The 27,870-nt window shown below is 36.8% G+C and overlaps 1 protein-coding gene and 1 pseudogene across 4 annotated transcripts in view; one reads left to right on the top strand and one right to left on the bottom strand.

The window, feature by feature from the left end:
• The window catches only part of BSN (bassoon presynaptic cytomatrix protein), a 343,114-nt gene that overhangs the window by 233,105 nt on the left and 82,139 nt on the right, over window positions 1-27,870 (bottom strand). For 3 of the 4 annotated variants that reach the window (XM_063426133.1, XM_063426134.1, XM_063426135.1), the window contains exon 3: window positions 22,200-23,474. In XM_063426133.1, the coding sequence (XP_063282203.1) occupies window positions 22,200-23,474 (1,275 nt within the window). The remainder of the gene's footprint in view (window positions 1-22,199; window positions 23,475-27,870) is intronic. The other variant, XM_063426136.1, reaches the window with a different exon arrangement.
• Window positions 13,590-14,519, top strand: LOC134567958 (uncharacterized; annotated as a pseudogene).

Genomic DNA, 27,870 nt, shown 5'->3' with positions numbered 1-27,870 from the left:
TGAAAATAAAATAAAAAAGCCGCACGGTCCTATTGTGTGTTTCCAGTATGCAGTGCTTAGTATCTACAAAAAGTGGTGTAAGGAAGGACAACTGGTCAACCGGTATCATGAAAAAGGCACTCAAGGCTCATTGATTCACTTGGGTAGCAAAGCTAGTCCATCTGGACTGATCACACAGAAAAGTCGCACTGTTAGAGAGATAGAAGCAGCAAGAGCATTTGCACAAAGTCAGCTTCCAGTGTACCAAGGGGTGCAAGATAAAGTTGTTTTTCCTTACTTGAACCTGTCCATCACAGCTACTGCTATCTTCCTCTACATGGCCGTCTTCAGCTCATCTGCCCAGAGCTGACACCAGTGCTGTACTCATGCACATCCGCGAGAGTACATCACAAAATCCTTTTGCCCTCAGGCATCACTAGTGACACAAAGCTAGACAAAGTGGTAGCTCTGCCTTTTTACCATGCTTTTCAAGTGTAGGAAAAATACATATTAACCTCTTCCCATCCAAAAAATGGTTGATAACGAACTCGGACGTACCCGGTACGTACGAAAGTAAATCCCCACTTACCTGATTGCTGGCAATTGCTGGGGTCTGCCTGGGATTAACCCCACAAGGACGGCGGGCACTCTATGCCGTCCTTTTTGGGGTGGCTCTAAACGCTGGAGGGTGGCATAGAATGTCCCCGCCGTTCCTCCGACGGCGGTCGCGATCCTGGGGTCTGTCTGGGAGCTCAGGAAGACCCCCCATTGCCCGATCCGGCCCTCCCGTGCCATGTAATCACGGGGTCCTTGTGATCACATGGCCGGAATAGCCGGCTTGTGCAGTGCCTGCCTGAGCATAGATTGGTGGTAAAATGGTTGCATGAAAAGAGTCAAAATACCCCAAGTTTAACACCTTAGGTTGTCTTATTATACAAAATATATACATGTGAAGAGTTATTCAGGGATTCCTGACAGATATCAGTGTAACAATGTAACTTGCGTTAATTTAGAAAACAAAATGGTTTGGAAATAGCAAAGTGCTACTTGTACTTATTGCCATATAACTTGCAAAAAAAAACGCAGGACAAAATGTAGAAACTATTTATCATGGGTGCATTTTGGCTTTTTTAGATGCATAACAGATTTTGGGGGTCAAAGTGTGTTTAACATTTATTCATCATATTTTATATATATTTTTATAGTAAATTATATGATGTGATGAAAATAATGGTATCTTTAGAAAGACAATTTAATGGCGAGAAAAAATGGTATATGATAGGTACAGTAAATGAGTAAGAGGAAAATTACAGCTTAACACAAATACTGCAGAAATGTAAGAAACAGCCCTGGTGCCAAACGGTAAGAAAATTGAAAAGCAGTCTGGTCACTAAAGGGTTAAGTATTCCCTACTTTGTCTCATGATATTTCTTTGACTGGGTTGGAGTCAATTCAGCAGTTTTTATGAGCACTTTATAAAGATTTAAGCTTCACGATTTTGCGTACATACATAGGTGTGTGTTTTTGCACAGTTGTAATAATTGAAAACCAAGTTTGTTGTCAAGATTTACAGACTTTTAGCTGTTAGCAATAAAAAAACAAAAGCAATTAAAATTTATCAACAACAAATTCTTCAAGTGGTTTCCCCAAATTCAACTGAAAATGCAACTTATATCGACTTCTCCAGTCTCAAAGTTATTCAACCCCTTTTAAGGCAAGCATCTTCAGTACTTAGTAGAGCCTTTTGCTGTTATGACCTGCTTCAAACGAGATGCAGGCAGCATTCCGGAACAATCTAAGCCCATTACTCATGAGCGCCTCAAGTTCAATGATATTCTTGAGCTTGGGTGCCATAACCACCTTCAAAAATCCACCAGAGATGTTCTATGGGCTTCAAATCAGGTGACTGATGGTCACTGTAGAATTTTCCAGGACTTCTGCAACCAAGACTTGGTGGAATTTGAGATATTCTTGAAATCATTGTCTTGTTGGAAGGTCCAATGACGCCCAAGCTTCAGCTTCCTCACAGATGGCATAAAGTTTTCTCCTAGGATTTCCGGATACTTCAATGCCTTCCACACACTGCAGGTTTACAGTGCCAGAGCATCACCGAGGCACCACCATGCTTAGCGGTCAGCAAAGTGTTCTTTTCAGTGTATGCTTCATTCTTCTTCCTCTAAACATACCGCTGATTGCTCCACAGAAGAGAATCCCGAAACCTCTGTGGCTTATTTATATGATTATAAGCATAATGGAGCCAACTTTTCTTGTGCTTTTTGGTCAGTAGTGATGTACGTCTTGGAGTACTGGCATGGAAACCTTCTGCGTTTAGTACACGCCTTACTGTGCTCACTGTGCTGCCTGTTGCCACCAAGTCTTGCTGCAGGTCTTTTGCAGTCAACTGAGGGTTTTTCACAACCTGCCTTCTCCTTTAACTTTGAACTTGTGAACTATGCTTCCATCTTTGTGTATCCTGTTCCTTGTTTGTGAAGGGCAATGATCTCTTCTCTTAACTTTCTGAACCATTCTTTTGACTTATCCTTGTTTCTAAAATGAAGTCAATGTGTGCTAGGCGTCTGATCAGGAAGGTATGCTGACCAGTTCTGGGTGGAATCCAGAACGCAAAGAAGCCAATATACACACAAATCAAGGCAAAAAAAAAAGTGTATTGATATTTACAATAAAGATAGTTAAAATACAAACACACATAATGTAGGTAAAGGGCATCTGGATACAGGGAACTCAGAAAAAAAAGGTCTCTGGATACAGGCAACTCAGAAAAGGAAAGACCTCTGGACACAGGCAACTCAGAAAGCAAAGGCCTCTGGATACAGGCAACTCAGAAATAAAAAATAAAAAAAACAATGAATACAGGCAAATCAGAAAGCAAAGGCCTCTGGATACAGGCAACTCAGAAATAGAAAGGCCTCTGGATACAGGGAACACAGGAAAGGCCTCTGAATACAGATAATGCAGGCTAAACCGAATTATGACAATGTGACACTCCACAAACCCCTAACCAGTGAAGGTATTTCTAGTGTTCCAACTCAAGCACAGCTGGTACAACTAATGAAGCCCTTGATTAGTTAACAGCATCAGGTGTTCTTAACCCTTTAAGGACCGCTGACGTTCAGGACCGTCAGCGGTAAAACGTGCGTTTGGACCGCTGATGGTCCTGAACCGTCATAACGGTTTTGGGCAACTTACCTGATCGCCGTCGGTCCCACGGCGGCGATCAGCTCTCCTCCCGGTCCAGGGGGACTGCCTGTCTGCCCGGGCAGTCCCCCCTCTGCAGATCAGGACCTCACGGCCATGTGATCACTCGATCACATGACCGCAATAGGTGTCTGTGTATCTGCCTGCAGGGGGACTGTCTGTGCTGACAGGCAGTCTCCCTGCAAGTGTAAAATCATAAAATAAAGTTAAAAAAAAAAAACAAAAAACAATCAGTGTAAAAAAAAATATAATATGTATATATATATATATATGATATATATACATGTATTATATCTATATATACCTATATATAATATATGTATATATATCATATATATAATGTCATACTAAGTGTATTTTTATATTTATATATACGTATATTAATATAAAAATACACTTATATTTAAATTACACACGAATATATACAATATATATAATAACTATATATATATTATTATAAAATACAAATAATATGTTAATAAAAATAAATAACAAAATAAAAATAATTTTTAATAATTAAAAAAAAATTATATATATATATGCAATTTTATTCTAACAGTATTTTGATATTGATATATATATATTTATATTAAAATACACTAAGAATGTAATGATATATATATATCTATGTATAAATAAATAAATAAAAATAATACAAAATATACATATGTCCACATACATAATTACATAAATAATTTCATAAATATACACGTAGACGTCAAATATATAAATATGTATATATATATATATTAAAATTATACGTGCATATTTATGTAATATTTTTACCTAATTAAGTAATTTTAATGATTGCAATTCGAGGGACCTGCCTGCCAACCCAGGCCGAAAGTCCAGATAATTTAATTTGCTAGCACTGTGTTTAACCCTGTAACTTTCTATGACACCCTAAATCCTGTACATGGGGGTACTGTTTTACTCGGGAGACTTCGCTGAACACAAATATTAGTGATTCAAAACAGTAAAACATATCACAGCGATGATATTGTCAGTGAAAGTGAATTTTTTTGCATTTTTCACACACAAACAGCTCTTTCACTGAGGATATTATTGCTGTGATATATTTTACTGTTCTGATACACTCATATTTGTGTTCAGCGAAGTCTCCTGAGTATAACAGTACCCCACATGTAGATGTTTTATAGTGTTTGTGAAAGTTACAGGGTCAAATATAAGGCTTTATTTTACTTTTTTTTTATTGAAATTTGTCAGATTGGTTAGGTTGCCTTTGAGAGCGTATGGTAGCCAAGGAATGAGAATTAGCCCCATGATGGCATACCATTTGCAAAAGAAGACAACCCAAGGTATTGCAAATGGGGTATGTTCAGCCTTTTTTAGTAGCCACCTAGTCACAAACACTGGCCAAAGTTAGCGTTTTTTGCATTTTTAACACACAAGCAAATATAAATGCTAACTTTGGCCAGTGTTTGTGACTAGGTGGCTACTAAAAAAGACTGGACATACCCCATTTTGAATACCCTGGGTTGTCTACTTTAAAAAAATATGTACATGTTAGGTGTGTTTCGGGCATTTATGACAGATAACAGTGTTACAATTTAAAATATATATATATTGAAACAGCAATTTCCTACTTGTATTTATAGGCCTATAACTTGCAAAAAAAAGCAATAAAGCATGTAAACACTGGGTGTTTTTAAACTCGGGACAAAATTTTGAATCAATTTAGCAGTTTTTTTCATTAGCTTTTGTAGATAAGTAAAAGATTTTTTCAAGTAAAAGTCCAAAAACATGTTTTTTTTTAATTTTTCACCATATTTTTTTTTTTTTTTTAATACAATATATGACATAATACAAATAATGGTATGTAAAGAAAGCCCTTCTCGTCGTTAAAAAAACAATATATAACTTGTATGGGAACCGTAAATGAGAGAGCGGAAAATTACAGCTAAACACAAACACCACAAAAGTGTTAAAACTGCTCTGGTCCTTAACGTACAAACATCGCAAAAACAGGCCGGTCCTTAAGGGGTTAAGAACACACTTGTTTTGCATATTTGTGCTGTTGTGAGGTATTCTATTCAGGGGGTTGAATAATTTTGACTAGAGAAGTCATAAATTGGCTTTTGGGGAAACTACTTGAAGCATTTGTTGTGTTGAGCTATTTCAATTGATTTTATTTGATTTGTTCATTGCAAACAGCTGTACATTTTCTTAATAAACATGATTGCCCATGGGGGTTGAATAGTTTTGATTACAACTGAATATAACACCCATAGTGTTATAGTGTGTGTGTGTATATATATATATATATATATATATATCTCATCCGAGACTTAGTCTTGAAAAAGTCCAAGTCGGACTGAAACATTGACTGCACCTTTACACAAATAAAGGCTATATTGCACAAGACTACGAGCCCTCTGATTGCATTTTTCTGGCACGTTGTATTGGGGAACGAAATAGCAACGAGGCAAGAACAGGACAGGAATGTGAGTGTCATGCCCATGTTGGATATATACATATGGAGATATACATACATTAATATAATTAATATCTATATACATCCACAGACTTAATGTGACATAAGTAGGTATGAGTTCGATTGCTGTCAGGGAAGGGTGCACATGCTGTTCATTAAGTATGCCATTGATGCATTGGGACCAGTTAAAAAAATAAATAAAAAAATAATAATAAAAAAAAAGTACATTACACAGCTTTGTATCAAAGGACTCTGCAGCAGTTATGGTATATTCAGTTCTATGAAGAACCAATAATATGGAGGTCTGTGCAGGTTGAGTTACAGACCTTTTGCTTCTGTACAATTGCTATGGATGATTTATTAGGGCGGATTGTCTGACCTATTCCAAAGGACGAGTACAAAACTAAACTTTTGATCATATCAATAACACTGGCCGGGTTAAAGAGAATACCATTTAGTACATATATCTATATTTGGTTGATGAAAACATTGTATGTATAAGATCTTTTGCTCAACCAGACTTGCTGCACTCCACTCAATTAGTTATAAAAAAAATATATATATATATTGTTTTGAAATACTTTTGCACAGAACGGTTAGAAGACAAGCGTTCTGTTTCTGTCTGTGTCCTCCACAAAAATTGTGTCCTTGGATCAGGTGTGATACCCACGTTATAAAATCTCCTATAGATATCTGTGCTTGTTAAAGATAATCTATAACAGCTTTATGCCACTAATAAACAATCAATTTACATTTACATACTTGATTATGCATTGTCGGTTTAGCTCCTAGTGCTTGTATTTCTTTCCTTATGCCCAAGATACACTACATGATTTTGTACGATGCGGTTTTAATTAGTTAACACATATTTTTTTAAATGTTGATCATTTTAGAGAGTGCTTTATTTGCTTTAATATATATATATATATATATATATATATATATATATATATATATATATATATTTATTTAATTTTTTTTTCCTTTTGGCAACAGATGCTCATATTTTGTTTACAGAAGTAGGTGTTGCTGCCAACGAGGAATATATGTGTGCTTGATCACATTTTGTCAAAGAACATTCTAAAAAAAATAAAAAACGCGTAATAAATAAACTCACTTTCTGACACTTTCTGAGAAACTACATAAAGCGAGATGGTAAGCATTGATCTGTTCCATTACTTTAACTCCTTACTGCCGTTCGGGTATTCTATGCCATCCTACATAAATTTGGGCTTTAAAGCCTGTAGTGCATCCTGCATACTTGGTGCGAGTAGCATTAAATCACTGTTCACACTATGAAGTCCCACTAAATGTTTAGTGGCCCCAGAGTTTTTGATGAGTTGTTTGCAGCACTGACTTTTAGGTGTCCAAATAGGCATTTAAATGCCTTTAACTAGATCGTGCTGTGAGTGCCTTCTGTCACCTGGAGTCACTTTTAGAGGCCACAGAATTTTGATGAGCTGCATACAATGATGAACATAGGATACTCTCCTTCCATGCCCCAAAGGCATTTTTATCAGGGCTGTGCTTTGGCAGTTGCCCAGCCGGGTCTCATTGGGCATACTATACAAAAAAGATGGGAAGCTGCCATACTGAAAATAGCCAGTAGATGGCAAACATACCACTCTGTGTTAGAGTTATCTTAGATTTACCTTTGCTTATATCAGTCCTGAAATTAGCAGAGGGAAACCTTTGGAATTAGGATTAAATTAGGGATTTCGATTAGGTTTAGTATTTAAAATGGGTTAAGAATTATTTTTAGGATTGAGATTAGGTTTCAGATTAGGGTTTTGATTAGGATTAGGGAAAGCAAGGGAATCCCTCTGCTGATATCCACAAGGGTATCCCTCTGTTGAATCCTTCTAATCCTTCAGCAGAGAGAATCCTAAGGTTAGGATTAAGGTTATAATTTGGTTGAGGTATAGAATTAACATGAGGTTTATTATTAGATTTAGGGTCAGATTTGGTTTTAGGATTTGGTTTAGAGTTAGGGTTTTACCCCACAAGGACGGCGGGTGCTCGATGCTGTCCTTTTTGGGGTGTCTCTAGATGCTGGATGGCGGCATAGAACGTCCCTCAATGGTGGATACAGGGGTGGGGCAATTGCCCCCCTCCCCCCTGATCAAATAGTTTTTTTTCTAATGAGACATAGAGGGGTATTTTTTATATACACCCCTATATACTTATTAACCCTTAATAGGGGTGTATATAAAAATACACATCTCTGTCTCATTAGAGATATCTTTGCCAGAATATCAAGGAAGCAAGATGACAACCCGCCTAGGGGGGTCTGCCTTGACGTTGGCAGGCGGGCATTCCCTCCAATGGCCATTGGAGTAACTAAATGACCCCCATTTGTTTAAATATACATAGCGATTTAGGAGAGAGCGCAGGTAACTTTTTCCTTTGTTTTTTACTGTATGTATTGGGGCTGATGTGTACTGTGGTCGTTGCTGTCGCCCAGGAGTGATGTGAGTGAGTGCAGGACTTATCTTTTTGTATAAATATGCTGTGATGTCTACATTATATAAATATATACTTGTGCGGCAGTTGTGGTTTCTGTGCTGGCTTTAAGCTTAAGACAAAACATGCCAAATTCTAAAATCACTGCACATTGAAATTGTTTTTTACTCCTTGTATTTTGTGACCTCTAACTACCAAAAATAAACAAAAAACTTAGACTTCTTACCGTCTTTCCCTGAAAATAAGACCGGTTCTTTTCTAGGGGATGTCTTATTTTGGGTAAAAACTGTAGCATGCATGTGCGAGTCTATGTTCTGGGAAACTTCCCCAAATATAGATTAGCTAACTAGCAACTAGGGCTTATTTTCGGGTTAGGGCTAATATTACAAGCATCCCCCGAAAATAAGCTAGAACTTATTCTAGAGCTTATTTTTGGGCAAACAGGGTATGTACTCTGTAAATCAGGACAAATAAATTAATTTGTTTTGAATTACTTTTTTACTGCACTAATTATACACACAATATTATTTCCAAAACTATGAAAAAAATATGTTGGGGTTTTTTCCTTTAGTGTAATTTTTGTATTATAAATGAGAAGTTATATATGTACAAGTTATATATGTATATGTCACATCAAATTAAAACCCTTTCTGTCTTTTAACAAACAATATAGAATATATTTGGGGGCTACTAGAAGAGAAACTAATGAATTGCGATGTAACAAGAATATAGCTCAAATTTAAGTTATGTTTTGGTTCAGAATGTAAACAATAACCTATGTCCTTAAGGGGTTAATAAAGGAAAAACTGAAAACATCAGTCTCCAAGATGGAATTTTTTTTTAATCACAAATTACCATACTGGATACCTTAGGTTATTAAGGCTCCATGGATACCTTAATTGAGGTACAAAGCATCTGTCCTATGTCACAGCCGACTGTAACTGCAGCTCATAATGTCTGCAGAACTAAAATAATAAATCGGATTAAAGATGTGTTTCTGGCTATTGAAGCTCTATTAATCTGTAATGAAGTCAGGCTGTGAAAATGTCTGCATTTAGTAAAGTATTTTTTGTCACATAATTATCAAGTAGTGGTATTCCTCTACTCTACAGTAAATGTAACCTAAGTCAAAATTAATTTCAATGCAAATAGATAAGTATTGTTTATTCTCTTTTAGCATTTTAATATTTTTTAAATCCAATTCATGTAAGGGTGGTAAAGGCACCATAACCATCCCCTTGGATAGAAAGTATTTAATATTAAAGGAATTATATGTGTGATGAATATGGGTAGTTGAAGGTAGAAAAAGATTCTCTTCTTGCATGCATGCAACAAGCTTGTAAAATGCTTGTTTTCAGAGCAGCTTTCATTGTAAGTTATTATTGAGATAAAAGAAGTAAAAATGATAACTCCACTGTGCATCTGTATGTAACCAAAAACACTAGCGACATACTAAAGTCACATAGAGGACAAAGCTGAGTGAGCTTAAAGTAGGATGCTCTTTAGGCGTTGGGCAAGGAATCTAAAAAGCAGAACCAAGTTTGAGTTATTAATCCTCTGCACTAGAATCTTATGTGGTCTACAAGCCTCTTGTAGAGCAGGCCAAAATGGCGCCTTCAAGGTATAAAAACTCTGCTTCCTCCAAGGATGAATCACAAGGGGAGACTGACAGCAGGGATCAAAAAAAAAAATTTTGCAGAGTCTTTTACTTCCTTTCTACCTGGTTAGGCTACCGGTTGGTCTGTTCTTCCTATTGATAGTTGATTGATAGTTATCCACAACTTTCCAACATCTGGACTTTTTCATTGCGCGGATATGCATTATTTATTTATTTTTTTACCCAAGTTGTTTTTTTAGTTGTTGTTTTATGTGGTTTCCTCTTAATAGTTTTTTTTTCTATATATACTCAAGCTAGGTGACTCTTCTTTCCTTATAATATCGTCCTACTGTACTTTGGTCTACTATAAACTACAGAAGTCTTAATTGTCATGTTTGACCACTCGAACTGCCTATTTCTTTACGAGCACCATGTTTAATTTCCATTATTAGGGAAAGTGGCAGCCTTAGTTTTATGGACAAAAATCCATTCCATTTTTTCCGTTCAGTACTTGGTCATAACTGTTTAGTGCCAGCATTTGTATTGTATCTCTTAATTGTCTCCATACCGCACAGTGTTGTATTTGTTGAATGTTTAATAAAAAAAAACAAAAAAAAAAATATATATATATATATATATATACATATATCTCACAGATCTTTCAGTGGAATGATGTGATTTATTGAATTAAGAGTACATACAGCAAAGAATTGACGTTTCAACCCTACCGGGTCTTTTTCAAGATCACTGAATGTAAGAAAACAGTGCTTTTATATACCAAATACAAAATAAAGCTTACCAACCAATGTAGTGACGTCTCGCTGACCATTAGCACCCGGAAGTGCAATTAAGCCGTGTGTGACATCATGTAAATGTAATATATATATATAAGTAAGTTACCTTTAAGTGATAAATGCTGCAAATGCCTTAGGAGGTTTCATTATCTGTTAAACCCTGCAGAAATATATCATAGTGATTATTCAGAAAAGTCCTCTGAAGAAGGTATAACAAAGTATGCTAAAGCCTAGGTTTAAAGTAAACAAAAATAAATTGTTTTATAGTGCAGGATGTGATGTAAGTAGTGAATTCAGAAAAAAAAAGATTAAAGCACAATGCATTTTGTTCAAGATTACATTGTGTAGTTTTATTGATACAAGTGAATACATACAACTATTTCTTTTTAGAGCTTTTTTGTTTGTTTTTTTGTATAACTTACCAACATACTCAGAATGTCTATACTTCAATAGATTACCTATCATGGAGTACTAATACACAGTTATACATGTAGTTAATTTGAAAAGTTTGAAGTCAAAAGTCAGCCCAGAGCTAGGCTGGAAAGCCAAACAAGAATAAATAAAGAGGAATATGTAGCCATTTTTTCAGGTCATGGCTCCTTTACCTTGGGTAAATCCTTACTATGTTCAAGCGACCTTAATGAAAATAGATGTAAAAAGGCAATAATATAGGCATAGTATTTTTAATATAATTGAGATCTAGGCTCACTTGTTTCCATTCATGGTTGCAGATGTAAACTTCAAGAAAGAGTAGACAATACTGTAATATCTATATTTCCTATATATACACGTGGGACCTCGGTTTACAATCGACTCTTAACATAATTTTCGGTTTACTAATGAAAATCCATTGAAAATGCCTCGGTTTACAAAACATTTTTGCAATACAAAGCAAGTTTCCCCAGGATGCATTGCACCTGGGAGGTTTAGAGCACTGCCCCCTGCATGCGGGAACCTGTGGGTAGCACGTGGCGTAGAGTGTGGAGGTGTTGGAGCGAGTTTTGGACCCATCCTGGAAATTGTTTGCAGTTGTTTTGGGACTTTTTGGTGCATTTCTCAAGCTGTGGAAAGGTAGAGAGCTGAGCTTAGTCGTTTGCATGCCTTTTATTGTGTGTTCTGCATTGTGGGTTGGTTTCCATGCCAGCTCATTTTGACTTTTTTCTGACCTCCAAAACGGATTTATTGGTTTTCAATGCAATCCTATGGAAAACCGCATTTCGTTTTACAAATTTTTTGCAATAAGAAACATCCCGGAGAACGCATTAAATCCGTAAACCGAGGTCCCACTGTAGTTGTAACGGATCCAAGTACTCCAGCTGAGTACATCCATGAAGAATCTCCCAAGTCCCCAAGTGCTGTAGTGATTATAAGTGTGAATATAGCTCCCAATCCCCAAACATGAGCCTAAACTTCATGAAGGGGTAATATGATCTGTTTAATCCAGGCTCAATGGCCTGCTTTTATACATGTCAGAGTCACAGCAAACACGTCCAGGATACTCCCACACAAAACAGGGTAATCCCTCCCCTGTGCCTGGGAGATAATAGAGTCAGGAACTGTACAAACTAAATTATCTTCAGGCACATAAAAACATATAATTTACAAACACCCCAAAAGTACCTTCAAAACACATGAAAACCCCACAAAAATTCCCCATATATCCAAAAATCACCCAGATCGGTTCACAGGTTCAAAATTTCCATGGAAGTCAATTATTTGACCGACTGCGCACATGGTCCTATGCCCAAAATAGTTCCATGAAATCAGGGCTAGCGGTCGGTCAACTTTGGTAACACAAAAACGAACTGAGGAAGAGAATGGTTCCTGGGAAGGCAAAATAGGGGTTAACAAGCCCAGAGGTGATCCGCAGTTTGTGAGGTTCCCGAACAGTACAAATAAATCCCACGAACTAAGTATTTTTACCAGCCCATAAATAGTGGGCAGGAGACTAGCTTCCACACTCCTCCAGGAGATCGTGGCGAACGTCCAGGCAAGGGGGAGTTCGTCACAGTAGTATTATCACATTGCTTACCAAATTCAGATAAACATCAACCATTATGAACAGGACTATACTGTAGCAGAAGAAAAAAAAACCTTACTAAAAGCGATAATTAGATTTTAGATACCTGTTACAAGACGTAAAAAACTGAAACACACGGTGTTTCTTATTTGCATGCTAATGTGTAGATTATTAAACTGCTCACATCTGCTTCACAGATAGAAGCAAATAAGAAAAACGCAGAGTATAACAGGTTGGAAACCCTTGGGAATTAAAGTTGTGCAGCTAGTTTTACTTGCTCCAGTGATCACATGTCACATTTCTAATAGGAATGGATTTGTCAATGAGTTAACACTTATAGATCTTTTTTATTTTATTTCTTACAGAATGCAAAGTAATAAACAATTAAATGTATTATTTCATCATGTCTGCCTCTGATTCTGAATGACTTTGCCTCATGTGGCGAGTCCTCCTGCGTGGGAACTCCCTATAGAGCAAGACTTGAATACATTAGCCAGCTTTTGTCCAGTGTCTCATACTGTGTCCCACACATGAAATGATCATAAACCACAGGTTTTAAAATGTTTCACTAGAAATATGCAACAAATGTTTGCAGTGCAAGGTTCACTCATCTGTGCATTTATCAAACTAAAATGTATCTTTAAAAATAAAGTTAGTTAAGCAATTAAATGTTTTTATTTCAATATATAATACAGAAATAGGTTTAATAATAGAAGCATTACTGTACTATATACATAAATGACAATGCACAGGACGGATGCAGCAATCAAGTCCAGCAACCATTTTACTTATAATGATAGGCAAGCACTCCACAATAAAAAGTAGGCTAACACTTACTGTGTTCTAGCAAGGCATTGTGTCACATGTCATTATTACATCATACCTTGCTCACTTAAATACAAGCAGGCCAGTAGGTGTAGTACAGTTTGATCAGAGCAGCTGATGTTATTCATAGTTCACTTGAGAGGTCAAACAAGATGGCTAAATATCAACAAACAGCGGTCACATACAATGGTTCTGGGAACACTAAACCTGGATTTTCAGAAGGGAAAAAAAACATGATTCATGTATTCAAATGCCATAGGCAGACCAAAATACACACCTGTCATTATTGGAGCTGGACAGAGGGAATACTATATTGGAGATGACGTACCAGTAGGGAAAGGTATCCTTTCATTAAAATATCCTATGGAGCATGGGGTGGTGAATTCATGGGATGGCATGGAGCTCATATGGAGATATGGATATGAAAAAAAAATTCATGCTGAACTCACTTGAGAAACCAGTTCTTGTTACTAAGGCACCTCTGAATCCACATTCCAACAGAGAAAAGATGATGACTGTTTTATTTTAGGGACTTGAAGTTCCTACAACATATGTTGCAATTGTCATTGAAGGATACGGTCTTTAATACGCTGTTCTAAGACTTGATCTAGCAGGAAGAGACCTGACAGACTTTCTAATGAGATTATTAAATAAAAGTGGCATATCCTTTGTCAGTACATCTGAAAGATAAATTGTCAAAGAAATGAAAGAACAGGTACGCTATGTGGCTCTTGACATAGAACTGGAGAGATCAAAGGATCCAGAAGAATTGGAAGGAAAATACAGACTTCTAGATGGAAAGATTATCACTGTCCAACTAGAGAGGTATAAATGTCCAGAAACACTATCTGGTCTAGAAAGAATTGGAATAGAAGCACCAGGTATTGATAGAATGTGTGACACTGACCTTAGGAACGCCCTTTACAGCAATGTGTATTGTCTGGAGGGTCCAGCCCGTTTCCTGGAATTGGTGAACGTATGATGAAGGAACAGACCACATTGATCTCACCAGGATACCGACTAAATGTTTTCACCTCACCTGAACCCATGTTTGCAGTATGAATGGGAGCATCTATATAGTCTTTTTTGTCTACTTTTCAGGAAATGTGGATCACACAGGCATAATACTTGGAAGCAGGACAGATAATAGTGCACAGATATTACTTCTAGATAAGTAACTGCAAACCGTATGCTTCCAGTTGTAACTGTGTATACATTGTTAATTATTCTATAAGTGAAACTAATTATTGTGGTTATTTATTAAATGTAGACTCCAAGCACCACCACTACCATTATATGTAGTGGTTATGGTGCCAGGAGTGCCCTGTCACCTTCCCATTGTAAGCAATCTGTTTTAGAATGGTTTAAATTAATACCTGGGGTCTGCCGTACACTGCTTCCTGCCTCTACTACTGATGATAAGCAGGAGCTTTCATTTGTTCTCCTGAGCTAAGTCCTGCAAATCAGGGCTAGTTCAATGGTTGAGAGTGTCAGCCCTGCACTGCCAAGTTAATTCCAACAGAGAACTCACAGCTCCCCTACTAAGGTACTGGAAGCGTGGAATGGAGGCTCTCATACCCTCTATAAGAGGTGAACCATTCTAAAGTGGATTGACTACTAGTGGGTGGAGGTGGGGGGCAAAAATTGACACAAAAAAAATTGTGTTCATTCCCATAGAATTACAAACTGCCTCTGGAAGCAACATCAGCACAAGAACTTTGCAGGGAATACTCCAGTCAGAGGCTTTTCACTGAGAAGCCACTGTGCTGAAGCCACAGATGCAGTCTGATCGTGACTTTCCAATGCTTCTGTATGAGCTGTAGTACTGCTCATTGAGAAGGGGGGGAAGGCACACGTGCTCTGTCGAGCTAACAAAAGCAGTAGAAACTAACACAAACAATGTCAAAAACAAACTGCAAAATTCATGCCATATAGTGCCAAACCCCAGAAATGGAGAATTTATTATCCTGTGATATCACACATATACAATAAATTATGCAACTTAGCATGGCCATTATTTTTTTGAAAGCAAGGTGGCAGGTACTTGTGCCATGTTGATATTTTAATGGGCACTAAATATAATAAACGTGAAGAAAGAATATATATATATATATATATATATATTTTTTTTTTAATCGGAATCTTTAGTACATTCTAAACTGGTGTACTCTTTTTTTTAACAGAATGGGAAATTATCTGAGCTGCTTTTAACTAGGCTATTTCAATGTCTGCAAAAACTATTTAATCAAAGGATCTAAAGAGATAAGAAAGGAATACAAAACAAAAAAAAAAATAATTACAGAATACAGAAACAAAAAAAGTAAACATAATTGTTCTACAATATGAAGTAAGAATTGAGGATGCAGCAACAAAAACAAACAGAATTCTAAATAGATATTTATACAACAGGAGTTAACTGTAAAACAGACTTGTATATTTTATCTATAATAAAATGATAAGTACAAGAAGTAGAACCACCATATTGTATGTAATATACATATACAGGGCAATATTAGTGATGAAGAGCAGATTGCTAGAGGATAAATTATTTACCCATGACATTTGAGCAAAACGTCCTTTTTGTAGGTTAGTGTGCTACAGTAAACCTTAAATATTTTAAGGATATCTTCCTTGAAAAGACATTACTTTGTACGCCACTTTATATATTAGTATATTTCACATTGAAAAACTGTTTGAAAATTAACTTATGGCCCACAAACACAGTTTGCCCATGTTATATGAAATGGAAGTAGAAGAAGATTAAAAGAACACTGTAGTCACCAGAACAACTACAGCTTATTGAATTTGTTCTAAACACGGTCTTTTCAGAGAAAATGCAGTGTTTACATTACAGCCTAGTGATAACTTCACTGGCCACTCCTCAGATAGCTGTTAGAGATCCTTCCTGGGTCATGGCAGCCTAAAATGCATGAAAACATTCAGTCTCCTCCCTCTGTGTGCAGACACTGAACTTTCCTCATAGAGATTCATTGATTCTATTCATCTCTATGAAGAGATGCTGATTGGCCAGGGCTGTGTTTGAATCATGCTGGCTCTGCAACTGATCTGCCGTCTTGTCAGTCTCAGCCAATCCTATGGGGAAGCAATGTGATTGGATCAGGCTGCCACTTCTGATGAGGTCAGCAGACTGCTTGTTTTTCTGAGTCTAACGGCATGCAGAGTTACAGCTTCAGGCTTGAATACAGTAAGATTTTTACTATATTTATGTAGGAATGAGAGGCCCAGGGGGGCTAGATGGTGGTTTTAACACTATAGGGTTAGGAATACATGTTTGTGTTCCTGACCCTATAGTGATCCTTTAATCCAACCTTCTTTTTGCAGTTGTATCCAAAAGTCAAATCCCAGCTGTTGTAATGCTTTAAGCACCATGATGCTTCGCCAAGCTTAAGCCTGCCAGACTAACAAAGGAATTGTAGTTCTAGAATTAATGGGCTATGCATTATACTCGCATAATGCAGTAGCTAATTTATTGCTCTAGACTGGTGAGTAATGCATGAACATTTTCCAGAACTGTTCGTAATCTAGTATAAACCTGCAGTCTGCTTCCATTATGCTGCCACTAATGGCCTCCCAGACACTCCCTTTTGGCACTGCAAAGCCATCAGGCAATTCACTGCAGAATCCGTTAAGTGGTTTAAACACATACAAAAGAACAAAGATAGATAGAGATAGACAGACAGACAGACAGACAGACATAATATACACACTCACACATACATACACATGGTCAGTCCATTATTTCAACGTGCACAGACAAAGCAATTATTTCTCATATATGAATAGATAAGGAATGTACAATGAAGCATCCTTTGTGCAGTCTGGAGGTCCATACCGGGAAGGACTATGACATACATGCTGCATGAGCTTTAGCGGGAGTTACACTCCCAAGCATGACCTCCTCCCATAATTTTAATGACAGCAGTTTAACTTGCTGCTGCCTGGGGTTGTAACTTCAATTAATCTTAAGCAGCATTGAGAAATGTATGTCCGAGTGCTGCTCCTACTGTAAAATATCCCCCTTAATCCCACTAATCACAATTTACATTACCCTAATACACTACACTAATATTAAACATTAACCCCTACAGTACCCTAACAATAAAACTACCCTAATAAACTACATATAGACCTCTACACTACACTGAAACATTATCCCCTACAATAACCTAATACTAACCCTAACACCCTAAACTATTTGAACACATACAAGAACACTAACCTATAAATGCCATGTAATTTAAAATATGCATAACGGTGAAGTGTGAACTATAGGAATAATAACTCTTGGAGTTCTGGAGTCATTGCGGTCTTGTGGTTTATTATGCTATCTTCAGAACCGCTTAATGGCATTATTTTCCCATAATACATATTTCACAGTTAGGCATAACATACATGTTAAAAAAAAAAATGAGGCAACATTTAATTCTTTTTCCTGCCTACTAAAGTGAAGTATATTGTTTATTTGATGTATTCTTCAACATAAAAAATAAAGGGTTGATTCCTATAATGAATCCATATAATCATTAGACTTTTATATGCCGCTCCAGAGAGCTTCCCACATATTGAACAATTGTAATCTACAGAGCTGTGTTCTGTTAAAAGAATACAAAAGGATTCTGCTTCTGGCTGAGATAAACACTGTGCAGCTGCTTCATGTGTCTATATTTTTGGTCCCAAATTTCAGCAGAACAATAGAGTGATGCAGTGTAACTCACATATACACTAGCCAATTACAGCAGCAGTCTTGTATATCAGTGGGTGGGTGATGTGTTTTGTCCCGGTAGCTGAACAGTTACCAAAGATGGTCTTGGCTGGTCTGTGGTACGATAGTCGTGTCTGCCAACAGTAGGTCACTTGGCAGGATATCAAGTTATTATCTTTTCACCTGAAGAATAAAAATACTTATAACCTGACACTTCACCCCAGCATGCTGTGAGCATTCAAAAATGATGTGGTTACCTACAAGGGCAAACACATTTTAAACAACCATCCTATATAAAGCAGTGTTGTGTCTTGGTAAAAAAAAAATCCACAGCCTTATTCTAGATCTTCCTACATATGATGAATTTCCTTCACTTATAGGGAACAATCCATTACCTGGATTTTTATATTATGTTTACTTAAGAAATGTGTATTTCTGAGGTTGAAACTATTAAAGGGACACTATAGTCATCAGAACAACTACAATGTAATGTAGTTGTTCTGGTGAGTATAGTATGTCCCTGCAGGCATATTGCTGTAAGCACTGCCTTTTCAGAGAAAACTCAGTGTTTACATTGCTGCCTATAGACAACTCATGTGGTAGTCAGCCACTAGACAGCCACTGGAGGTGCTTTCTGTGTCAGTGCTGTACAGACCTTTGTCTGGTTTTCACTCTCCTCATTTGTAGGTAAAATGCATCAGATAAAAAATACAAATCAGACACTAAAGAGACACTATGGCCACAAAAAAACTTTTAATTGGTCTGGTTGCCGTGTCCTTTTCCCCTTAACCCAGCAGCTGAACACACTGCTGTTTTAGAGAAACTGCTATAAATCTTCCATACACCCACTAGAGGCGCTTTCTGCCTCTAGTGGGTGCATGAGGATGTCCAGCGTCTTGCAAAACCACATAGGAAAACAATGACTGAATCTTTCCTATAGGTAAGGCTTAAAGCCAATGTGCATCAGGTTTCCCCTCTCAATGAATTCAGAAGATGCAGAGGCGGAGCCTGCGCCAAGAGATCGCAGCTCTGAAATCAGGTAACTGTTTAAACAGGCAGGTGGAGCGATACTGCCAGGAATACAGCTTTGTATTCCTGGCACTATAATATCCCTTTAATGGCCAGGGGCAGAGCCAATGCTGTAGTGTTAGGAATACAGTTTTGTATTCCTAACACTATAGTGTCCTTTTAAGTATATTGCAAACCGCAACAGGATTTATAATAGAATTTTGTTGTAAAAATGCATTATTTAAAAAACTATTCTTTGAAAAAGTGTTCCATAAGGGTGGGGTCTTGTTAAATGCTACAAGGACAGTACAAAAACAAAAACCACTGTTATCTATTGAAGAATGTTTTGTGAGTTAAGAGTATGCAGACATCTTATGTTACTGCCTGACATCTTAAAATTCAAGTCAGAAAACGAACACATTGCAAGACTTAATTCCAGCTGATTGTGTGTGGGGGATGAATATGAAAAAAATGGCAGCAATCAAGCATTATTTTGTTTTTATTATCTCTTCTGAATTGTTTAAATTATCATGATTTCTGAGCAATTTCTGCCTTATTGTTCAAAAGAGTCTAATCAATTGTGGTTTAAAATACACTACAAATGTCCTTCCCACTTTACTTTGTTTCTAAAGTTTTAACTAGAACTAATAAAACTACATGTTTTTTCCAGGTTCTAACTTTTTCTATAATGGCCTTTCCAATTGGACAGATTTTCATAAATGCATAGTACCATAGAATCCTAAAACCTGTATCTAAACATAAGTATTTAGAATAGTAAACGTAAATCTGCAACTATCTACTAGTTGGGTCAATGCCATTCTCTACTCACAGTGATGAAGCTGAAAAATATTTTCAGATTTACCACCTAGTTTAATTCCAGCATAGAAAGCTCTGTGGCAATATCTCCTTCGCCTTGCGTTACCTCTTATTTTTCTCTATTATAGTACATTTGAACTCACTGTTCTACTAAGCACCACTCAATACAATCCAGTCTTGGTATCTGTAAGTATCCCTTTAGAGTACTCAACAAGATCTCTAAAAAAAAAAAAAAAAAAAAAAAATCTTCCAGAAAGTGTTTATAGATCATTTCTGCTTTTGCTAATCAGAACTTCCTTATAACGATGCATTAAATCATTGCATCTCTATGAGGAAAGTTCAGTGTCTCACTGAACTTTCCTCATAGAGATGCAATGATTCAATGCATCTCTATGAAGAAGTTCTGATTAGCAAAGGCAGTGTTTGGCTCCGCCCCCCCAGCCTTCCTCCTTGGCTGAGATCATCAGAATTGACAAGCTCAAGCAATCCAATCCTATGAGAAAGCATTGTGATTGGCTAAGATCATTACTTCTGATATCAGCCAAGCTTGCAGATCAGGGGCAGGGCCAACAGCAGCAGACTGGAATAAAGGTAAGATTTGACTATGTTTAGGGGGCAAGGAGGGATCAGGGGAGCTAGCCAATGTTCTTAACACTATAGGGACAGGAATACATGTTTGTGTTCCTGACACTACAATGTTCCTTTAAATTTTCAAGTGTCTATTGATGGTCCAGATGTAGCAAATGCTACTGCAAGCTTTACCAATCTGTCAATGTGATATAGTAGCATATGAAAACATTATTAAAAGAAAGGTGCTAGCGGTTTGTGATCAAATGTCTTACAACTAATAGCTTCCATAAATTTCTAAAAGTACACATACTTTATTCTCTACATCTTATACCTATAAATAGGAGGAAAGGGGTGCAGCATTTGAGATCAACAAGCTACATCAACTTCTGCTCACTAAAGAGTATCTTAAACATGTAGTGTGATATTAATAAATGGCATTACACTGTTAATGAGACATTCTTCACCCAGATTTAATTTAAGTACATATTTATCTAAATTAAAATAGCTGCTTTACTAGCTCATACATTTATTTAAAAAAGTGACCCACAAATAGTATTTTATTCTCATAACCTATTCCTCCAATTAAAAAAATAAGTAAAATGTTACTATAGCCTTTCTTTGAAGGTTCAGTTTCTACATCCAGAGGAGATTACACATTTAAGCCGAAGCTGCTAACTCTTTACTCTTTTCCCATCATATCAATCTCTTAGTCTTTAGATCTTGTTCTCTTCTTTTTTATTCTGCCTGTCTTCATGCGTTTTGGAAAGGGGGAGAACAGTTAACATTTATTTTGCCCACATTATTTTTCTATTTTGTAACAAGCTTACTTCAAAATAAAGAGAGAAAAAAATCGCTGCTCTGTGAAGTTCAGCAGTGTTTATTAATTTCACTTAAGCCTGTCGAGCATTGACCACCATATTTACTAATTAAATTGTTAGGTTACACACGGGAAACTGCAGCTCTAACCACAAGATCAAGTTGTGCAAATGTTATGTTATGAGCTATGAGTAATGGGGAACCCCTAAGCAATGAATGAAAGGAAAATCACTTATGTTTGTATTTTTTTTTTCTTTATGTACCTTTATCATCAAGTGGGATCAAGACTACAAGCCTAAACTGTCAACAAGCCTTTCATCAATGAAACCCAATGCACTGAACAGCTGCCTTTAAGCCCGTCACACCTATGTATGTCAATATGAGTGGTGCCAAAAAGCTAAATATTTAATAAACAACTAATAACTCCAACTGATGTTGATGCACAAATTATATGATACCTCACACTCTGTGCCTAAGAGCACAGAATGAATAAGAGTAAATGGAGTGTTATTAAAATACAAAGGAGTGTAGGTGCATAATTAGATTTAGTAACTGGCATCAATGGCTGTTAAAAGGAAAGAAAGTTTGAAATCAAATATTCTGGTTAAAAAAAAAATATTATAAATTATTATTTCTAAATCATTGTATGGTTTGTATACATTTCTTAAATCACACCAAGCTAAATGTCAACATGGTTAATGATTGCATAATTCTAATTTCAATGAAATAATTGAACAATACCAGTAGTTGAGAAGCATGTAAATTACCATTGTTTGGACAGATATCCAAATTATACAAGTTGCATTAAATAACATATTATTCTGTATTGTCCAAGAAAACTTGGCACTGTCAAATGTTTTTTTTGGGAAGTACAAAAAACAAACACCAAAATGTGAATTTAATATACAAGTCCTTACCTCCACCAGGTGAGGGGTTGGGTTGAATCCACACATGTTACACACTTGTTTTTTACATGATGTGCATGTGTTATAATTAGGAGGATCACTGGAGTCTACTTTAAGTTCAGTTTTGCACAATGGGCACAAGACTTTCGGCACTTCCTTTGGCTTATGTTCAATCTTCCCTTGTTTGTGAACTGAAGAACTCTCAATTTTGCTCGGCACAGTAGAAGCAGCTCCTTGGGGTTTTGTTCCAATGTCTTTACTTGCATCACTAAAGACTATTTTTGGAGACACTTTGCCAGGTGATGCCTGACTTTGTGGGGTTGTCTCTGCTGGAACTGAAATAAGTGTGCTCGCTTGGTTCAAAAGAGAAGCCCCAAAACCAAATAATTTTCCAGTAAGACCCTCCTGGGCTTGGTCATGGTTTCCATGAGCAGCAGCTGCTGGAGTTTTTGCTGGAGAGCTCCCTAATGCCTTTCTTTGTTCACCTGGTGAAGGTTTAGCTTGTGAATGTTGGGGGGAAGACCGCAATATGTCCTGAGGGGCAGTGGGCTTTGTATGTCCTTGGCTTATCTGTTCTTTTTGCTGGACAGTTTTTCCATGTTGGGGAGGTATAGCAGTTGAACCATGACCATTTTCCACTTGCGTTGGTCCAAATGATGTCTCCATACCGGTTTTTGCATGCGTTTGTGGATGATGTTGCGTGTGAGGCTTATGGTGAGTTTGACCTTGATTTTGGGTTTGTGGCTTACTTTGAGTTAGTGATTTATGCTGAGCTTGGGGTTGGTGTTGAGTCTTCTGTTGGTGCTGAGTTGGCGGCTGGGAATGCTGATTCTGATGTGGTTGCATTTGTGGATGTTGCTGGGTTTGTGGTTGGACCTGTGATTTCTGATGCTGCTGCGACTGTTGCTGTGTTTGTGGTTGGACCTGTGATTTCTGATGCTGCTGCGACTGTTGCTGTGGATGCTTTTGAAGTGGTGGCTGAACGTGCTGCTGTGGCTGTATCTGAGATTGCTGCTGTGGCTTCAGCTGGGTTTGTTGCTGCAGTTGGGGCTGAGCATGCTCCAGTGGTTTGGGCTGAGCTTGGTACTGTGAAAGATGGGGATGAGATTGTGAGTGCGGAGGCAATGACTGAGCAGAACCTTGAGATTTTGTTTGTTTGGCTGGGGAATGTGATGGAGAAAGAGAAGGGGAGTGCAGTTGCTGCTGGCTTTTTGATCGAGGGGCTGTAGTCATGTCCATTCCTAATGCTCTCTGCATCTGGCAATTCAGACAAAGCCATTCTTTCACCTTTAAAACAAACACAAAATAATAAACAAAAAATGATTAGTACCTAGAATATTTAATCCTCTAAACAGACTATTATTTGTAATTGAAAGGATAATAAAATTGAGCAAATGCAAATTTATAAACGTGAAATAAATATTGTAAACGGGCAATCATGTAACCTTTGTCTGTACCCTGTCTGCACACTTAATATTCAGTTAGTAAACCTTCTGGATGCTCATTTTAGTCTTCATTTTGAAAATTAAACTTCTTGGATGCAATGCAATAGAATGAAGCATTTTGAATAAGTGGTGATAAATGAAATATTTGCCCCTTGAGAGACTTTCTCTGTGACACACTAATGTCTGAATTAACTTAATTAAAGAGGCTGCATGGAAACTGCAAGTCTTTTGATTACTATAATCCCCATGACACTGAGCCGCTGTACAAATATTGACATATAATACAGTTTATAGGATAATCAGCACTGCACACATAGGACTCTACAGTAAGAAGCGCAATTAAGTTGGGGGGAAAAGAAAAAAATTATACTTAGTCTTACATACATTAGGTTTATGTTCCTGAAGTATGAACAGCAGTTATCACATTATCAAATAAAATACACCCCCCCCCCCCCCTCAAAACCAAAACATTATGTTTTTCATTGATCCATTACATGACAATCTGCATATTCTTACATAGTTACATGGCTGAAAAAAGACTTGCGTCCATCAAGTTCAGCCTTCCTCACATTTGTTTTTTGCTGTTGATCTAAAAGAAGGCAAAAAAAAAAAAAAACTGTTTGAAGCACTTCCAATTTTGCAGAAAACTTGGGGGAAAAAATCCTTCTTGACCCCAGAATGGCAGTCAGATTAATCCTTGGATCAAGAAGCTATTACACTACATTGGAAAATTATATCCTTGAATATTCTGTTTTTTGCAAGTATGCATCTAGTTGTTGTTTGAACATCTGTATGGACTCTGATAAAACCACTTCTTCAGGCAGAGAATTCCACATCCTTATTGTTCTTACAGTAAAAAATAAAAAAAACTTTTCTTTGCCTTAGATGAAATCTAAATGCATGATCTTGTGGCCTATGTAAAGTCTGGTTTGTGAATAGATTTCCACACAATGGTTTGTATTGTCCCCGGATACATTTTTGTTCTATTCTCTAAGTATAAGAAAAATGCAATAGCACCATTCCCTTTCTCATAAGATGTTAAGCACTTGTATAAGGCAACACAAACTGACCTGATGACACGATATTCACATGTTGTAAAGTAGAGCTCAGAGGTTGAGCTGATTGATTACTTATCTGCATTCTATGTTCTAGCTGAGATACCCAGTCATATGTAGGTTTATGTAAACCCAATCTAATAAGTTCATTATTGTGCATGCAGTCAAGTGATATAACCATCTTATTAAATTTCTATTTAAATGAGCTGCCAGAGCCCCTTTATACTTACTGTACTAAGCGCTGTTGAGTGGAATTATAGGCATCAGCATTATATTTCTTCAAAAGCTTTTGCTTGGATGGTGGTGAAAAAACTACTGTGCTGGCAACTGATATATATATATATATATATATATATAGGAATATAGACTTCAAGGTATGCTCATATTCCATAGATGCGATGTTATTAACTTAATTTCATAACAGCACAGTTGCACTGAATTAAAACCATGAAAGTGCCATTTAAAATTAAAATTTAAAAATCTAATCATTCCAAGAATAAAGCGATATGTCTCATAGAGGGGTTAATAGTAAGAAAAAGATAAAAATGTACTTTTAAAGTTGTAATTATCAGTGTGTTTTGCAAACCCCATGAATTTAACCCATTAAGGACCAAACTTCTGGAATAAAAGGGAATCATGACATGTCACACATGTATTGTGTCCTTAAGTAGTTAAAGATAATCCAATGAGCCCTCAATGTGTTAGGAATGATTTCAAACCTCTCAGATAGTTCAATGCTATTGTTTTCAATGAAAGTGCAAAGTATAACTCTTAAACTATTGCTGCTGTGTACTGGGCAGCAATCTCACTCATTAAGAGCCATAAAACACAGAATGCACAGTATCACTCATGTGGCATAATCTCCCTTACAAAAATCTATGAGGGAGCCTCTCAAATGAGGTTGAGATCTACATGGAGAGAACCGCCATGGTAGGTACACTTTGTGCAGGCACCTGAATGGCTAGTGGGGACAAGCCTATTACATTTTTGAGTAGGAGATAAGCTATTAGCAGAAATTACACATCCTAATTGTGTCAGTATAAGCCACAGACAGAACAGAAGCAAGGGCAGAGGGTGCTCTCTATACACCAAACGTACAACAGATAATTTCGATTTGTCCTTTCAGATCCCATGTCAAGGAGGTAAAATATAATATTAAAAATATGAATTTACATTCAGACAGGTATCGGTAAGATACTTCAATGTGTAATAAACTTTTCTACATTATCTAGTGTAGATGCATTGTTCTGTAAAGCAAACTCCATATAATAAATGTATATATAACCATATTATCATATTATCATATACAATCAATATTAATGTCTTTGCTGTTGGCAACGAAAGACTGTTTGGCATTATAACATTAAGGTTAATTATACGTCAGGGCCAAGTCTCAACTAACATATAGGTAGATCATGATTTATACCAAAATACATATACAAATGAGTAATGCCTCGTGGCCACACTATTAATGCATTAATCTTAGCAGAGTGAGATTAATTCTTCCAAGAGTGAAAAAGAAAACAGTTGTGGTGTGTGTGGAGGATGGGCGTATGAATTATGATCCATGTCTTCTAGTTGAAGTAAACATGTGAGATAGAATTAAGCATAATGTATGTGTAGTGTTGATACATGGGCAATACCAAATACTGATTGGTTTCATTAACAATGTGCACACACTGAGAACTAGATAGGAGGAAGTCTTTGTCCCTTACTCTTCTTGGATGGATACATTTATATAAAATAGTCAGCTTCCCTAAAATACTTAATCCACTCCAAGTGCCCCCAACTCTTACTTTTCAAAAAAAAAGATGAGCCCTCCCTAAACAAATTAGTACTGCAATTCATACTTTTTATTATTTATTACTGCCATGTTTAATTGCCGACATATTCTGTACAATTGTGGAAAAGAGGGCACTACTCGTGGGGCTGAGAACTAGCCATTGAAGCACTTTTATACAAAGTGCCTAGTTAGATAGCCTGTAAACATATGAAAAGCCTCTAATCCCAGAATAAGCATAATTAAACAAAACAAATTAAAATTTCATGGAGGCTTAAATTTACCCAATAAACCAAAATAGAGATTCAGACTACACATGCCCTAGACTGGACAGGATCCCAACCACAATTTTCAACAATCATTCTAGTAGCCTATGCCTATCCCATAGCATGAAAGGCCAGTATAATTTATTACCACCTCAAAGTGCTACTAATCCTCCTTTGGCAATCACAATAAAGGCATGGAAATCTATAAGACTCAAACTTGGTGTTCAACCTATGAAATCACTTCATCTTCCATTGTGTGCCGCTCAAGATATGACACATTATATCATTTTAATGATTATAGATAGAAAGACTCTGAACCAAGACACAACAATGTATTGTGACTAAAACTTGGTTATCAAAATCCATTAAAATACACAACCACAAACCAAAGGAAAATAATAGAATAAAAAAGATTATATATATATATATATATATATATATATATATATATATATATATATATATATATATATATATATATATATATATACACATATACACATACATACATACATACATATAATAACAGACAAAAGTCTAAACTGGAAAGCTATAGCATGAATCATTAACTAAAAACTTGTGAGAAAAGTATATCATCTAGCGGGATAGATTAGGTTGAATACAAATGTAACCATCATGATATCATGATGCAAGCAAAGCCTTGCAACATTGTAACCCTCCAACAAACACTCTCTGAAAATAAACTGTGTCAATATAAACATGTAAAATCTGTGAGGCAGACCTCAATTCAAAACTGAAATAAATCAGCCTGAGGTTAAAGGGACACTATAGTCACCCAGGCCATTTCAGCTCAATTAAGTGGTCTGGGTGCCAGGTCCCTCAGGTTTTAACCCTTCAGATGCAAACATAGCAGTTTCAGAGAAACTGCAATGTTTACATTTGGGGTTAAGACAGCCTCTAGTGGGGGCGGGGCCTGACCAGCGAGGCTAGCAGACGTGCTACTGCAGAGCTCCTCAAACAATAGGGTAAAATTCCACTTTATAGCCCTAAAAACTTATGAAAAGGCAGCCCAAACAGCTTCATTCGACCTCAGAAGGGGCACTAAACCGACTTCGCAGCCTGCAATCATTCTGACACCGGCTGACAGACCGACTTGCGCCATGAGGCCTGGCGACC

Source organism: Pelobates fuscus, chromosome 7 (genome assembly GCF_036172605.1).
Source record: "Pelobates fuscus isolate aPelFus1 chromosome 7, aPelFus1.pri, whole genome shotgun sequence".
In the NCBI taxonomy this organism is placed as follows: domain Eukaryota; kingdom Metazoa; phylum Chordata; class Amphibia; order Anura; family Pelobatidae; genus Pelobates; species Pelobates fuscus.
This window is presented reverse-complemented; position numbering and strand designations above follow the sequence as displayed.